Raw genomic sequence first — 16,771 nt, 5'->3', positions numbered from 1 at the left:
TAAAGCATTTTTTAAATAACAGATATAATGTTATATCTCTGAATGGATGCCATTATTGAAGTGGAAGAGGGAAAATAATTTCTTCTGTAGGATAACATAAGAATGGTGCCATCAAATTTCAATATTTATTCCTTTACAGTCCTGTGAAAGATAATATATTATACAGCAGCTCCCTCTTAAACAATTTTATGATAAACTATTAATCAGAAGAGATATGTTTCAGATATGGAAAATGGATTAATAAAAGAGTATAGTAAGTTTGTATATAAAACTAGACAATTTTATTTATTTGCAAATTTTACACTCAGACAAATAATAGTTTTTTTCTATGTTATTTATTTTTGAGATGTTTAGCATATACTCTAAAACTGAATAATTTTGAGTTTTTGTCCGTATTTTACTGTATTGAATTTGTCTCTTTCTGACCATAGATACCAGTGATTCCCCCGCTATTTCTGTTATCAGTGGACTCAAGGGCATCATCGTATGATTTTATGAAAAACAGTTATTTTTATAATATATTAGGATACATGTAAAATAAATAATCTTTGATGGAGTTATAATTTTTAATGTATCTTTTAGGAATTTAGTTCTTTTAAAGTTGGACACATTTTTAGGCAATAATAATGATAATAATGTTGATAATACAATTTTTTGAGGACCTCTTTTGTTCCAGATACAGTGCCTGGTGCTAGGTATTTTATGCCTGTGTTATGTAAGGAACTTTGGAAAGGTCGAGTAACTTGGACACCTAGCTAGTAGTCAGTGGTAGAACCAGGATAGCAATTCTTGTCCACTCCACTCTGAAGCCAGAGGTCTTTCCATTTCTCTGGCTTGTCTCTTACAATGTGTCTAGTGTTCTACAAAATTAGGGACCTTCGTTATAGGTTTTTATTCCTCTGCAGTCAGTTGAAAATTCCATTTTCCTCCATAGAAGGTAAAATGAAGTAGAGGCTTGGTTCTTTTTTCACGTAATTTTTTTTTTTTTTTTTTTCAAATGGTGGGGTGGAGCTTTTCCACAAGGAAGCCATGGTTTCCAGTCCATATAGAATCAAGGTTGGACTCATATCATAATTCATAATCTACATTTGTATGAGATTCCTGCACAGAATAGACTTTCAAAAGGTTTCACTTCTAAGTTAAGATACAGAGACTTTCATTCTAAATTAAGATGTAGGAGTTTTCAGCATCTGTATCTAATTCTACTTCGCCATGAAAAGAACATCATCCTATATAGTTGTAGGATCTTACTGATTCTTCCGGGGCATTGTGGGCAGCAGCAGGACTGGTCCTTAATGTCAGAAAGATTCTAGGTCAAATAGTTAAAAATTCAAATTTATGACACAATGGCATAGCATAGTTTTGTAATATTTAATTATGAATTTTTAAAAATTTTTGTTAAATGGATATGACAGCTTTAAATTTATATACATCCTGTTCAGGTTTTGTAGTGAAATGGCTCTTTCCTTAGCTCCTTCTACCTTGCAGTCTGTTTTTAAATGTGACCTACTTAAATGGATAGATTCTATATTCTTTCTAGAGGAATGCCTCATTTAGTGAGACACAATTTCTCTAACAAGAAAAATGCATTCAGAATGTAATTCCAAAGCCTCCAGGAAAAAGGCCTCTGAGTAGCTACATTATAGCGCTCCAGAATCCATGCACTAAAAAGTGCATCTTTCTTTTAAGAGAGGATCTCTAGGTTCTCACTTCCAGGTTATTTATGTATTATATTTATTTATGTATATTTATAAATATTATTTATTTATTTATTATATTTTTATGCTTTTCTTTTCTCTGGTTCTCCATTCACAGCAATTGTGAAAAAAGAAGGGTCATTCATCCTTCATTCATTTATTCAGTCAACAAACTTTTATTTAATGCCTATTGTGTGTACCTGAAACTGTTTTATGTACTGGAGACATTCACAGCACTAACAGCTGACAGCAAAAACTCATGAAGAGATTTAAAAAAAAAAAAAAAATGTAATAAGCGAATACAACAGTATAAAACTTCAAATAGTTTAGGTACATTTAGTTTTATCTTCTCCCATTCTGAGAATGAGTAGCCAGCCGGGTTTCTTCCAGAGGGGCAAATACGATGTCTCTTACTTGAGACTGTAGTTTCTTGTAAATGAAACAAATGTGAAAAATTTCAAAATTGAGTTGGGCTGGTTGTCATATGGAAGCCAGGGAGGCAGGATTAACTCGCCCTCAAAAACAGATCTGAGGCATTGAACTCAAACTGGAGCATAAGGCCAGGAAATGTCAGGACTAAGGAGATAAGAATAGGGAACACAGCAGCTCAGCAGCTTAACCTGACAAGCTGAAAGGCCAGTAGGGTAAAAATTAAACTGATAGAGCTGGATTTTAAACATTCCATTTTTCATGCGCCCATGGGCAACTCCTCTGTAATTTTGATATAAGATTATTTTGGGAGTGGGATTCTCTTTGTGGGGAGGGGGAGTAGAAGAGTTAAACCTTCTTGGCCATGGCAAACTCAGGCCTTCCTTAGGTTTTATGCTTATATTTGTGTGTGTGCGCCTGCATGTGCATGTGTGTGCATGCGTGTATGTGTGTGTGTGCATGCGTGTGTATTTGTTGGAAGGGGCAGTAACTGATCAGTTATGACAGAAGGCAACCCCTCCTTTTGTCCAAACCCCTCCCTTGGCGCTTGGTAGGTGGTGCAGGTACCTGTGGATTTTCACACCTCTGTAGCCTCTGAGTACTTCATTGGATTACAGCAGAGTAATAATTAATGCCAATAATGAGGACTCAGTGGTGTCAAAAAAGATGAAATTATTTTATATATGTCATTCATGTAAGAAAGCAATGACTGTTAGATCTTCCCCCAACTGCCTAATGAGGTTAATATTTTAATACTTGGGTATTTGGAGGAGTAAATAAGTACTTTTGAAATTTGCTTATTGGTAAGAGCTTATTCCCTGATATTGCCAGAGTAGATATATTGTTGCTTTATGTAGCTTTAGTGATATTTCTATTGCTGTGTGAAAGTGAATCAGGGTAGCACTTTAATTTACATTTGTGATCAGGAGTATTATTTTACATGAAGATTAAAATTTGATTTGGAACAGGAGTCAAGAATTTACTTCATTAGGTCTGAATTCACATTTTCCACCTCATTTGAAATAAAATATTTTGTAAGTTAAAACATCTTAGCTGGGAAGTAATATTATAACAACATTTCACCAAAATTCTCAAGAAATGTTTTAAAATCCAGAAGTCTTTCTACTGGTAATATTATTCCCCCACTGACTTCGTGTCAAAACCAAATGATGATGTATTTTCCTTAAGGCATTGTTTATAAGGCAGACCTTCAACCATATATTACTAACAGTATGTACCTTATCAGACCTGACGAGATTACAGCCTGAAGAGTTATATTTGATTCATACAAGAGTGTGGACTTGAGCTTCAAAGGAATAATAAAGCCAAACTATTATAGTTCAAGTACTTTAATAAATATTAAATGATAAATAAGGCTGGTTCCACACTAGCTTCAGGACCTGTGGATAATAAAAGAAAATCTTCAAATGGTGCCAAACAGTATTATGGCTGTCTTGCCTTTTATACTCTGTCTTTACCGCTCGCCACTGTAGTTGTCAGAGCTGGGAATGATGAGGTAGGATGTATAATTTTTGTTACTGACGGAATTAAAAGTAAAGGAGACTTTAAAAGTAATCCATCTCTTTAGCAGGATAAATATAGAAATGTGCTTTTTGGTAATACTGTAATAGGTATTTAATCACTCCTCACCTACCTACTCTCTCTGAAAGTCAAGTTGTGAACTTCATGTTAAATGTGAAACATACCAGGTGATATCCATTTTCATTATTGTTAATTTCTGGTTTTAATGGAAACTAGAATTTAGTTATATCATCATGTTTGAGATGTCAAAACATGTTCCAGTGGGAGAGTGCAGAATGCCTATGATTCATAGAAGATCACTAAGTTATGTGATTATATGGAAGAAAAAGTAAGTGAAGCTGCTTTTCAGAGAAAGCCCATCAGTACTATTGTTATAAAGTCTGCTGTGGGCTGGGCACGGTGGCTCATGCCCGTAACCCCAGCACTTTGGGAGGCCGAGGCGGGTGTATCACCTGAGGTCAGGAGTTTAAGACCAGGCTGGCCAACATGGTGAAACCACATCTCTACCAAAAGTACAAAAGTTAGCTGGGCATGGTGATAGGCACCTGCAATCCCAGCTACTTGGGAGACTAAAGCAGGAGAATTGCTTGAACTCGGGAGGCAGAGGTTGCAGTGAATTGAGATTGTGCCATTGCATTCCTGCCTGGTCGACAAGAGCTAAAATATGTCTCAAAAAACAAACAAACAAACAAACAACAAACAAAAAACTGTGGCAGACAAATTCTAAGATGCCCTAATAATCCTGCCTCCTGTTGTTCATGCCCTTATACATTGAAATTGGGCTAGTCTAGGATTTTTTTCTCCAACCAATTGAATATGGAAAACATGATGGGATATCACTTCTATGATTAGGCTAAATAAGATAGTGACCTTCCCTTTTGCTTACTATACTCTTCCCTTTGGTGACTTTGATGAAACATGTTGCCATATTGGCACATGCAAGGAACTGAGGGCATCCTCCAGCCAACGGCCAGCTAGGAACTGAGACCCTCACGTCAACAAGTCCTGTAGGAACTGAGTACTGCCACCAATTATACCAGCTTAGAAGCAGATCCTTCCTCAGTCAAGACTTACACAGTCACATTCTCTGGGATCTGGAGATTAGGATGGCTTCATATGAATTTTATGGGGAAACAACGGTTCAGCCCATAACGATAAACTATATAAAGTTTTATAATTAATGTTTATAGCAAAAACTCCGTAGAACTTACTGTCTGTAAAGACCTTTTGCTTCCTTTTTATTCTTTATTTTAATATAATTATATATTTTTCAAATGATTTATATATATATAAAATCACATAGTTTAGCACATATATTTGCATATCCCTGTGTCCATAACAAAATTTGAATCTCTGTAAGCATATGTCTTTCATATACTTTATTATTATTATTATTATTTTTAGACAGAGCCTCCCTCTGTCACCCAGGCTAGAGTGCAGCGCACGTTCTCGGCTCACTGCAACCTCCATCTCCCCGGTTCAAGTGATTCTCCTGCCTCTGCCTCCTGAGTAACTGAGATTACAGGTGCCCACCACCACACCCGGCTAATTTTTGTATTTTTTTTGGTAGAGATAAGATTTCACCATGTTGGCCAGGCTTGTCTTGAACTCCTGGCCTCAAGCAATCCACCTGCCTCGGCCTCCCAAAGTGTGGGGATTACAGAGGTGAGCTACTGTGCCCAGCCTCTTTGCTATACTTTAGGTGTAACACTTTACAGTATTTATGGTATTGCTATTAGAGGCATTTTCAAAATCTGCCTTTACTTTTTGTATTTGCTTGTATACTTCTAAATAAGTTGGAAGTAGCTTAAGAGTAAGGACTTGTTGGGGGTGGAGCAAGATGGCCGAATAGGAACAGCTCCAGTCTCCAGCTCCCAGCGCAAGCGACACAGAAGACAGGTGATTTCTGCATTTTCAACTGAGGTACTGGGTTCATCTCACTAGGAAGTGCCGGATAATCAGTGCTGGTCAACTGCTACGGCCTGACCAGCGAGAGCTGAAGCAGGGCGAGGCATTGCCTCACCTGGGAAGCGCAAGAGGGAAGGGAGTCCCTTTTCCTAGCCAGGGGAACTGAGACACACAACACCTGGAAAATCGGGTAACTCCCACCCCAATACTGCGCTGTACCAAGGGTCTTAGCAAACGGGCACACCAGGAGATTATATCCCACACCTGGCCGGGAGGGTCCCATGCCTGCCCACGGAGCCTCCCTCATTGCTAGCACAGCAGTCTGCTATCTAACTGCAAGGCAGCAGCGAGGCTGGGGGAGGGGCGCCCACAATTGCTGAGGCTTAAGAAGGTAAACAAAGCCGCTGGGAAGCTCGAACTGGGTGAAGCTCACAGCAGCTCAAGGAGCCCTAGCTGTCTCTGTAGACTCCACCTCTGGGGACAGGGCACAGCTAATCAACAACAACAACAAAGCAGAAACCTCTGCAGACACAAACGACTCTGTCTGACAGCTTTGAAGAGAGCAGTGGATCTCCCAACACCGAGGTTGAGATCTGAGAATGGACAGACTGCCTGGTCAAGTGGGTCCCTGACCCCTCAGTAGCCTAACTGGGAGACATCCCCCGCTAGGGGCAGACCGACACCCCACACCTCACACGGTGGATTACACCCCTGAGAGGAAGCTTCCGAAGCAAGAATCAGACAGGTATACTCGCTGTTCAGCAATATTCTATCTTCTGCAACCTCTGTTGCTGATACCCAGGCAAACAGGGTCTGGAGTGAACCTCAAGCAATCTCCAATAGACCTACAGCTGAGGGTCCTGACTGTTAGAAGGAAAACCAACAAACAGAAAGGACACCCACACCAAAACCCCATCAGTACGTCACCATGATCAAAGACCAGAGGCAGATAAAACCACGAAGATGGGGAAAAAGCAGGGCAGAAAAGCTGGAAATTCAAAAAATAAGAGCGCGTCTCCTCCTGCAAAGGAAGGCAGCTCATCGCCAGCAACAGATCAAAACTGGATGGAGAATGACTTTGACAAGATGAGAGAAGAAGGCTTCAGTCCATCAAAATTCTCAGAGCTAAAGGAGGATTATGTACCCAGCGCAAAAAAACTAAACATCTTGAAAAAAGAGTGAAAGAATTGATAACTAGAATAATTAATGCAGAGAAGGCCATAAACGAACTGACAGAGATGAAAACCATGACATGAGAAATACGTGACAAATGCACAAGCTTCAGTAACCGACTTGATCAACTGGAAGAAAGAGTATCAGCGATTGAGGATCAAATGAATGAAATGAAGCGAGAAGAGAAATCTAAAGAAAAAAAGAAGAAAAAGAAATGAACAAAGCCGGCAAGAAGTATGGGATTATGTAAAAAGACCAAATCTACATCTGAATGGAGTGCCTGAAAGTGAGGGGGAAAATGGAATCAAGTTGGAAAACACTCTTCAGGATATCATCCAGGAGAACTTCCCTAACCTAGTAGGGCAGGCCAACATTCAAAATCAGGAAATACAGAGAACGCCACAAAGCTACTCCTCGAGAAGAGCAACTCCAAGACACATAATTGCCAGATTCACCAAAGGTGAAATGAAGGAAAAAATCTTAAGGGCAGCCAGAGAGAAAGGTCAGGTTACCCACAAAGGGAAGCCCATCAGACTAATAGCAGACCTCTCGGCAGAAACTCTACAAGCCAGAAGAGAGTGGGGGCCAATATTCAACATTCTTAAAGAAAAGAATTTTAAACCCAGAATTTCATATCCAGCCAAACTAAGTGTCATAAGTGAAGGAGAAATAAAATCCTTTACAGACAAGCAAATGCTTAGCGATTTTGTCACCACCAGGCCTGCCTTACAAGAGACCCTGAAGGAAGCACTAAACATGGAAAGGAACAACCGGTACCAGCCATTTCAAAAACATGCCAAAATGTAAAGACCATTGAGGCTAAGAAGAAACTGCATCAACTAACGAGCAAAATAACCAGTTAATATCACAATGGCAGGATCAAGTTCACACATAACAATATTAACCTTAAATGTAAATGGACTAAATGGTTAAAAGACACAGACTGGCAAACTGGATAAAGATTCAAGACCCATCAGTTTGCTGTATTCAGGAGACCCATCTCACATGCAGAGACATACATAGGCTCAAAATAAAGGGATGGAGGAAGATCTACCAAGCAAATGGAGAACACAAAAAAGCAGAGGTTGCAATCCTAGTCTCTGATAAAACAGACTTTACACCATCAAAGATCAAAAGAGACAAAGAAGGCCATTACATCATGGTAAAGGGATCAATTCAACAGGAAGAGCTAACTATCCTAAATATATATGCACCCAATACAGGAGCACCCAGATTCTTAAAGCAAGTCCTTAGAGACTTACAAAGAGACTTAGACTCCCATACAATAATAATGGGAGACTTCAACCCTCCACTGTCAACATTAGACAGATCAACGAGACAGAAAGTTAATAAGGATAGCCAGGAATTGAACTCCTCTCTGCAGCAAGCAGATCTAATAGACATCTACAGAACTCTCCACCCCAAATCAACAGAGTATACATTCTTCTCAGCACCATATCACACTTATTCCAAAATTGACCACATAACTGGAAGTAAAGCACTCCTCAGCAAATGCACAAGAACAGAAATTATAACAAACTGTCTCTCAGACCACAGTGCAATCAAACTAGAACTCAGGACTAAGAAACTCAATCAAAACCGCTCAACTACATGGAAACTGAATAACCTGCTCCTAAATGACTACTGGGTACATAATGAAATGAAGGCAGAAATAAAGATGTTCTTTGAAACCAATGAGAACAAAGATACAACATACCAGAATCTCTGGGACACATTTAAAGCAGTGTGTAGACTGAAATTTATAGCACTAAATGCCCACAAGAGAAAGCTGGAAACATCTAAAATGGACACTCTAACATCACAATTAAAAGAACTAGAGAAGCAAGAGCAAACACACTCAAAAGCTAGCAGAAGGCAAGAAATAACTAAGATCAGAGCAGAACTGAAGGAGATAGAGACACAAAAAACCCTCCAAAAAATCAATGAATCATGGAGTTGGTTGTTTGAAAAGATCAACAAAATTGATAGACTGCTAGCAAGACTAATAAAGAAGAAAAGAGAGAAGAATCAAATAGATGCAATAAAAAATGATAAAGGGGTTATCACCACCAACCCCACAGAAATACAAACTACCATCAGAGAATACTATAAACACCTCTATGCAAATCAACTAGAAAATCTAGAAGAAATGGATAATTTCCTGGACACTTACACTCTCCCAAGACTAAACCAGGAAGAAGCTGAATCCCTGAATAGACCAATAGCAGGCTCTGAAATTGAGGCAATAATTAATAGCCTACCAACCAAAAACAGTCCAGGACCAGATGGATTCACAGCTGAATTCTACCAGAGGTACAAGGAGGAGCTGGTATCATTCCTTCTGAAACTATTCCAATCAATAGAAAAAGAGGGAATCCTCCCTAACTCATTTTATGAGGCCAACATCATCTTGATACCAAAGCCTGGCAGAGACACAACAAAAAAAGAAAATTTTAGACCAATATCCCTGATAAACATGGATGCAAAAATCCTCCATAAAATACTGGCAAACCAGATCCAGCAGCACATCAAAAAGCTTATCCACCATGATCAAGTGGGCTTCATCCCTGGGATGCAAGGCTGGTTTAACATACGCAAATCAATAAACGTAATCCAGCACATAAACAGAACCAAAGGCAAAAACCACATGATTATCTCAATAGATGCAGAAAAGGCCTTTGACAAAATTCCGCAGCCCTTCTTGCTAAAAACTCTCAATAAATTCGGTATTGATGGAACATATCTCAAAATAACAAGAGCTATTTATGACAAACCCACAGCCAATATCATACTGAATGGGCAAAAACTGGAAAAATTCCCTTTGAAAACTGGCACAAGACAGGGATGCCCTCTCTCACCACTCCTATTCAACATAGTGTTGGAAGTTCTGGCTAGGGCAATCAGGCAAGAGAAAGAAATAAAGGGTATTCGGTTAGGAAAAGAAGAAGTCAAATTGTCCCTGTTTGCAGATGACATGATTGTATATTTAGAAAACCCCATGGTCTCAGCCCAAAATCGCCTTAAGCTGATAAGAAACTTCAGCAAAGTCTCAGGATACAAAATTAATGTGCAAAAATCACAAGCATTCTTATACACCAGTAACAGACAAATAGAGAGCCAAATCAGGAATGAACTTCCATTCACAATTGCTTCAAAGAGAATAAAATACCTAGGAATCCAACTTACAAGGGATGTAAAGGACCTCTTCAAGGAGAACTACAAACCACTGCTCAGTGAAATCAAAGAGGACACAAACAAATGGAAGAACATACCATGCTTATGGATAGGAAGAATCAATATCGTGAAAATGGCCATATTGCCCAAGGTGATTTATAGATTCAATGCCATCCCCATCAAGCTACCAATGAGTTTCTTCACAGAATTGGAAAAAACTGCTTTAAAGTTCATGTGGAACCAAAAAAGAGCCTGCATTGCCAAGACAATCCTAAGTCAAAAGAACAAAGCTGGAGGCATTATGCTACCTGACTTCAAACTATACTACAAGGCTACAGTAACCAAAACAGCATGGTACTGGTTCCAAAACAGAGATATAGACCAATGGAATAGAAGAGAGTCCTCAGAAATAATACCACACATCTACAGCCATCTGATCTTTGATAAACCTGAGAAAAACAAGAAATGGGGAAAGGATTCCCTATTTAATAAATAGTGCTGGGAAAATGGGCTAGCCATAAGTAGAAAGCTGAAACTGGATCCTTTCCTTACTCCTTATACGAAAATTAGTTCAAGATGGATTAGAGACTTAAATGTTAGACCTAATACCATAAAAACCCTAGAAGAAAACCTAGGTAATACCATTCAGGACATAGGCATGGGCAAGGACTTCATGTCTAAAACACCAAAAGCAACGGCAGCAAAAGCCAAAATTGACAAATGGGATCTAATTAAACTAAAGAGCTTCTGCACAGCAAAAGAAACTACCATTAGAGTGAACAGGCAACCTACAGAATGGGAGAAAGTTTTTGCAATCTACTCATCTGACAAAGGGCTAATATCCAGAACCTACAAAGAACTCAAACCAATTTACAAGAAAAAAACAAACAGCCCAATCAAAAAGTGGGCAAAGGATATGAACAGACATTTCTCAAAAGAAGGCATTCATACAGCCAACAGACACATGAAAAAATGCTCATCATCACTGGCCATCAGAGAAATGCAAATCAAAACCACAATGAGATACCATCTCACACCAGTTAGAATGGCAATCATTAAAAAGTCAGGAAACAACAGGTGCTGGAGAGGATGTGGAGAAATAGGGACACTTTTACACTGTTGGTGGGATTGTAAACTAGTTCAACCATTATGGAAAACAATATGGCAATTCCTCAAGGATCTAGAACTAGAAGTACCATAAGACCCAGCCGTCCCATTACTGGGTATATACCCAAAGGATTGTAAATCATGCTGCTATAAAGACACATGCACATGTATGTTTATTGTGGCACTGTTCACAATAGCAAAGACTTGGAATCAACCCAAATGTCCATCAGTGACAGACTGGATTAAGAAAATGTGGCACATATACACCATGGAATACTATGCAACCATAAAAAAGGATGAGTTTGTGTCCTTTGTAGGGACATGGATGCAGCTGGAAACCATCATTCTCAGCAAACTATCGCAAGAACAGAAAACCAACACCGCACGTTCTCACTCATAGGTGGGAACTGAACAATGAGATCACTTGGACTCGGGAAGGGGAATATCACACACCGGGGCCTATCATGGGGAGGGGGGAGGGGGGAGGGATTGCATTGGGAGTTATACCTGATATAAATGATGAATTGATGGGTGCTGACGATTTGATGGGTGCAGCACACCAACATGGCACAAGTATACATATGTAACAAACCTGCATGTTATGCACATGTACCCTAGAACTGAAAGTATAATAATAGTAAAAAAAAAAAAAAAAAAGAGTAAGAACTTGTTAAAAAGATAAGGAGTTTGAAGAATTTGCATTTATTTGAAGTAGGTATAATTTTAGATAATGGTAGGTCCAGAGAATATCTGTCTTTGTATTTGGGAATCCAGATATAATGGAGATACACTGTTAGAGACTATCTAATGCTGGGCTGATTTATTAAGACACTGTTTTTTTGATACTTTGAGCTATTAATAGCACTGTACGTGTTTAAAATATTTTTCTAAATGGCCAAAAAATATCTACATTATATACAACAGTTCATTATAGCATACACCAGTGTTTCTCAAAGTGCGTCTGCAGACCCAGGGAGTGCCAGAAACTCTCTTAGGGGATCTTCAAAGTCAAAACTATTTCCAAACTAATACTAAAACATTATTTGCCTTTTATTTTAAAAAGTGTTGACATTTTTATATGTGTTGACATGTGTTGCGTCATAAATGCAAAAGAAACAGAGGAGGAGATTGCTGGAGGCTTTGCATTAGTCAAGGCAGTGGTGTTAAACTACTGGTATTTGTATTTTAAAATAGGGATAATAATATTGCCAATATAAGAGGGTTGTTGTAAGATTTAAATCAGATATTTTGTGTATAAGTTTTCAACTAATGACCACTATACACTGCTACCCTTATCAGCAACATGTGTTTCTACCATGTTTTTGTCTCGCACTACCATTTATTTTGTGTTGTGATGAATGATTTTGGTTACGTTTATGTGTATATGTACCGCCACCAAAAAATCAAAGAAGAATATTAAGATAATTCTTAAAACACAAGTTTATAGTGGTTCATGTTTCTTCAAAGAAATGGTTAGGGAAACATAGAAAGGTGATGATGAGCAAGCAATTAGGGATTTTTGGAAATCTTTGATATTAGGAAGAGCATCATAAACCTAGGAAGTTGAACCAACAGTTGTAAGGAAAGTGGTTAACAGAACGTATGACTGAACAGAGAACATTCTTCATTAGGGATAAACTATAATTACCTGATTTAGCACTTATTCCATTGGCAATTCAATTTCCATATATGCATCCTCTGCTCTAAATCGGTATGTCTATATTGGGTTATTTAACTTGTTACAATAATATATACTTAATATAAAAATGAGAAAGAATAGTACTGTTTTGTGCAATTTCCACTATTTTCCCCAAGTCTAAATTTAGCATTGTTCTATACTGCACTCTGTCAGACATCAAGTCAATGAAAAATAAAATTAGATTGTTGAATTATGTGCTATTCACTTAATTCTAAATTTGAATTATCATTGTTTCAAAATGAAATCAAAGGATAAGTAAATGCAAAGGCTTTATGTCATTTTGTTATGATGTTTATTGTGTTTTATTATTTTTGCCTTATTTTGTTTTTTTAAAACAGATCATCAGAAACTAGAAAGAGAAGCTAGAATCTGCCGTCTTTTGAAGCACCCTAATATTGGTGAGAACATATTTTTAATGTTTTTAAAATGTTAATTTAAAATTTTATATTATGTACCACAATAAAATGCTAATTTGATAATCTAGAATATTTATAACTTTTAAAAAATAGGTTCCTAACTTTCAGTCTTGGTTACATTTGATTCCTCAAAGTTTTTCTGTGTTTGTTGTTTGTTTTTTGATGCAATCTTTGAAATAGAAATGTGAAAAATTAAACTAAGTTTGTAGAAACAAAGATACTAAATTAATTAATAGTGTATGTTTCCTGTTGCCCTGAAAGTTGACTGTATACCAACCAGTGGAAACCTGAGTGTAATTTAAGAACAAATAAATAAATTTAGGTAATCCCTGATTATATTAGCTTTATTTTAACCACATAATTTGAAGTCTGCTATGTTAGTGAGTTCAATGTCCTTTCTGTAGAGTTGTATAAAATAAAAACAATAATCCTTTAACTAATTGGGAAAATAGTTGTGAAGGTAAAAATGAAACAAGTATAACAATTTTTTGAAGTTATATATATATTTTTTCAAAAGTTTATGATTATGTATAAACACTTTAAAAATAATATAAGGTCTCATTTGAATAGTGCTTTTATGTGTCTTTAAGAATTGCTCAGCTACTGCTGCTGAAGTATGGAAAGACAGGATTTTATGTCATCACTTTAGTCAGCTCAATTACATTCCATATATTCTGTTAAAAGTTTACTTTAGGCCAGGTGCGGTGGCTTATGCCTGTAATCCCAGCACTTTGGAGGGCTGAGGCAGAAGGATGGCTTGAACCTAGGAGTTCAAGACCAGCCTGGGCAATATGGCAAGACCGTATCTCTACAAACTATTGAAAAAATTACCTGGATGTGATAGTGTGCATGTATGGTCCAAGATACTAGAGAGGCTGAGATGGGAGGATCGCTTGAGCCCAGGAGGTTGAGGCTGCAATGAGCCATACACTTCAGACAGCCTGGGTGACAGAATGAGACCTTGTCTCCAAAAACAAAAAAGTTCACCTTATAGTTACTGATTTGATTCCAGAAATAGTAAAAGGACTTCAGAATATATATCTCTCATGAATTATAAAATAGCATGACTGTTTTCAAAATTTTAAAAAAGTGATGAATATAAGGAACAAAGAAGAAAAACACAGAAAAGAAAAAGTAAATCCAGAAATATGTGTAAACTAGATTCTGTGATAATAGGTTTGATTATTTTAGAAGAATGTTACTGTCCCAGCTCCCTCAATTTTATTGTTAACCTAAGTATTTCTGATCTGGAAGCAGTGAGAAAAGGGGTAACAGTGATGTAGAATTTGCAAAATCTTTAACTGAAAAGTTTACAGGTGTTTTAATTTTGTGTGTAGGAGCATTCAATTTCTGTTCCTGCTTTGATGTTTTTAGTATCCTGCACTTAGTGGGTGTATCTTAGGGTCTTAAGTGAGTGGCTACTATGGGTAAAAAAAATTGTAACAGTGGCAAATTCACCTATATCATTCACTCACTCAACAAGTTACATTTCTAGGTGTATAGTAGGAACAAAACATACTGCCAGCTGACTAAAAGGAACCTTCTGGTTTGAGGAGAGAACAAAACAACTCTGACATATAAATCTACCTCTTTACAAGCATTTTTTTCTGACAAAAATTTATGGCATTTCTTGTTTGGCTGTATTGGTTTGCTAAGACTGCCAGTAACAGAGTACCACAAACTGGGTGGTTTAGGCAAAAGAAATTTATTTTCTCATAGCTCTGGAAGCCAGAAATCTAAGATGAAGGTGTTGTCAGGTTTGGTTTCTTCTGAGACCTCCTTCCTAAGCAAGTAGGTGGCTGTCGTCTCCCTGTGTCTTTCCTCTGTATGATCTCTGTGTCCTCATTTCTTCTTGTAAGGACACCAGTCATATTGGATTAGGACCCATACTGATAACCTCATTCTCACCTAATTATCCCTTTAGACACTTTATATACAAATAATACAGTCACATTCTGAAGTATCAAGGTTAGTATACCAACACAGGAATTTTAGGAGGACATCATTTGCCCATAACATTGGCTAAAGAGAAATTACCCAATGAACCACTATAGATAGTTCAAAGATTACTTCTCTTGCTCAGGTTTAAGATAAAATCAAATCTTTGTTTAGTGAACTTGCAATTACTGTGCAGAAAGTTGTTATTTGTTTGTTTTGGTTTGGTTTGGTTTGTATCAGGTCCTCCTATGAGACTCAATTTTTGTGAATAAAGAAACTAGTTTCTTCCATTTCCTCTAGGATACCAAAGTCAAACATTCGAAAAACTGCCAAGCTAAAACAAGAACTCTTTTCATTCTGACACTACATGCAGACTAAACTTATAAAAAGAGAAAGTATGCTGGGGAAAGTTCTAAACCTTTGTGACCTAGATAGCATCATCAGCACCTTCTGACCCAGTGTACATCTTTTTTCGGGGATCCATAACAGCCAAAGGTCATAATTCCTTGGTTACCTCACTGGAGGTTTTCTTCCATCTTTTAAGATTTCAGGAGTACAAAAGTGATTTGTTTTTCTAAGACCACCAGAGCGGGCACAAAAGAACCAGCGGGTAGGCAAGGGTAGGAGCAAAACTGCAAATTTATTTTTTTTTTTTTTTTGGTCACCTAGCTTCAGGGAAGGAGGTGGGTAGGGAGAGGTCTGTCGGCCTCCGGCAAAGGAGGCCAAGAGAGTCCCCCGGTGAGCTCACGGACGGAGTTCCTGCAGTCCCGACAGGAGTGGGGGGCTGGGAAGTCCGCGTGGGGCGCTGGCCGGGAGTGGTTTTCTAGGAGTGGGAGGGCAATAGGTGGGGCACGGCGTGTCGGGGGGCGTTCCGCAGGTGCGACCAGGTAAATCTGGGTCTCTTCGGATTGATGTCACCTGGCGCATGCCTGGTTGGTCTGCACCTTCCCAGGCGCCGGCTGCATTTTCGCGCGCGCGGGAAAAGTTGGTGATGAAGAACCCGGAAGTGCGCCATCTTACCTCCGTTCGTCCAAACAAAAAGGAACTGTGATAATTTTAGGTCCTTGAACCCTAGGACCCATTTCTAACCACAAGAGAGATTTCAAGTGATCCTTTATCTCAGGGTATAAGTCATAGATGGATTAAATTTATGAGACATAATCTCAAAAATTATAACACTGGCAAATTCATCTATATCATTCACTCACTCAACAAGTTACATTTCTAGGTGTATAGTAGGAACAAAACAGACCAATATCCCTGCCCTCATGGAGCTTGCATTTTTGGGGGAGACAGTAAACAAAGCACTGGGTATTAGATGGTGATAACTATTGAGGAAAAATAGGAAGCAGAGAGGGAAATGCAGGGTGTTGGAGTATTCCAATTTTAAATAGTTGGTCAGGACCATTTCATAGAGAAGGTGAAATACATTTGAATGAAGACCTAAAAGATGGGAGGAAGGAAGTCATTTGGCTCCCAGGGCGGGGGCGGGGAAGAACATTGTAGGCAGAGGGAACAAACAGCCTGCATAAGGGCCCTAAGGTCAGTAGATTCCACCAAAGCTTTTTATCTAATGAGAGAAATAGGGATGAGTTCTTTTTCATTTTATCTTACCTGAACTGATGAATCTCCATGCCATGTAATCTGACAGTGTTGTGTTTATTCATGTAAAGAACGATTTTAAAACA

At 38.2% G+C, this 16,771-nt stretch overlaps 1 protein-coding gene across 33 annotated transcripts in view; it reads left to right on the top strand.

Annotated features, from left to right (window-relative positions):
- CAMK2D (calcium/calmodulin dependent protein kinase II delta) overlaps window positions 1–16,771 on the top strand; it is a 322,125-nt gene that overhangs the window by 94,120 nt on the left and 211,234 nt on the right. For all 33 annotated transcript variants that reach the window (XM_033215084.1, XM_033215075.1, XM_033215078.1 and 30 more), the window contains exon 3: window positions 13,068–13,127. In XM_033215084.1, coding sequence (XP_033070975.1) covers window positions 13,068–13,127 — 60 coding nt within the window. The remainder of the gene's footprint in view (window positions 1–13,067; window positions 13,128–16,771) is intronic.

The sequence above is a fragment of the Trachypithecus francoisi genome, unplaced genomic scaffold, assembly GCF_009764315.1.
Source record: "Trachypithecus francoisi isolate TF-2019V2 unplaced genomic scaffold, Tfra_2.0 Lachesis_group1, whole genome shotgun sequence".
NCBI classification, from domain to species: Eukaryota; Metazoa; Chordata; class Mammalia; order Primates; family Cercopithecidae; genus Trachypithecus; species Trachypithecus francoisi.
Note: the sequence above shows the minus strand (reverse complement) of the source record. Positions and strands in the feature narration are given on the sequence as shown.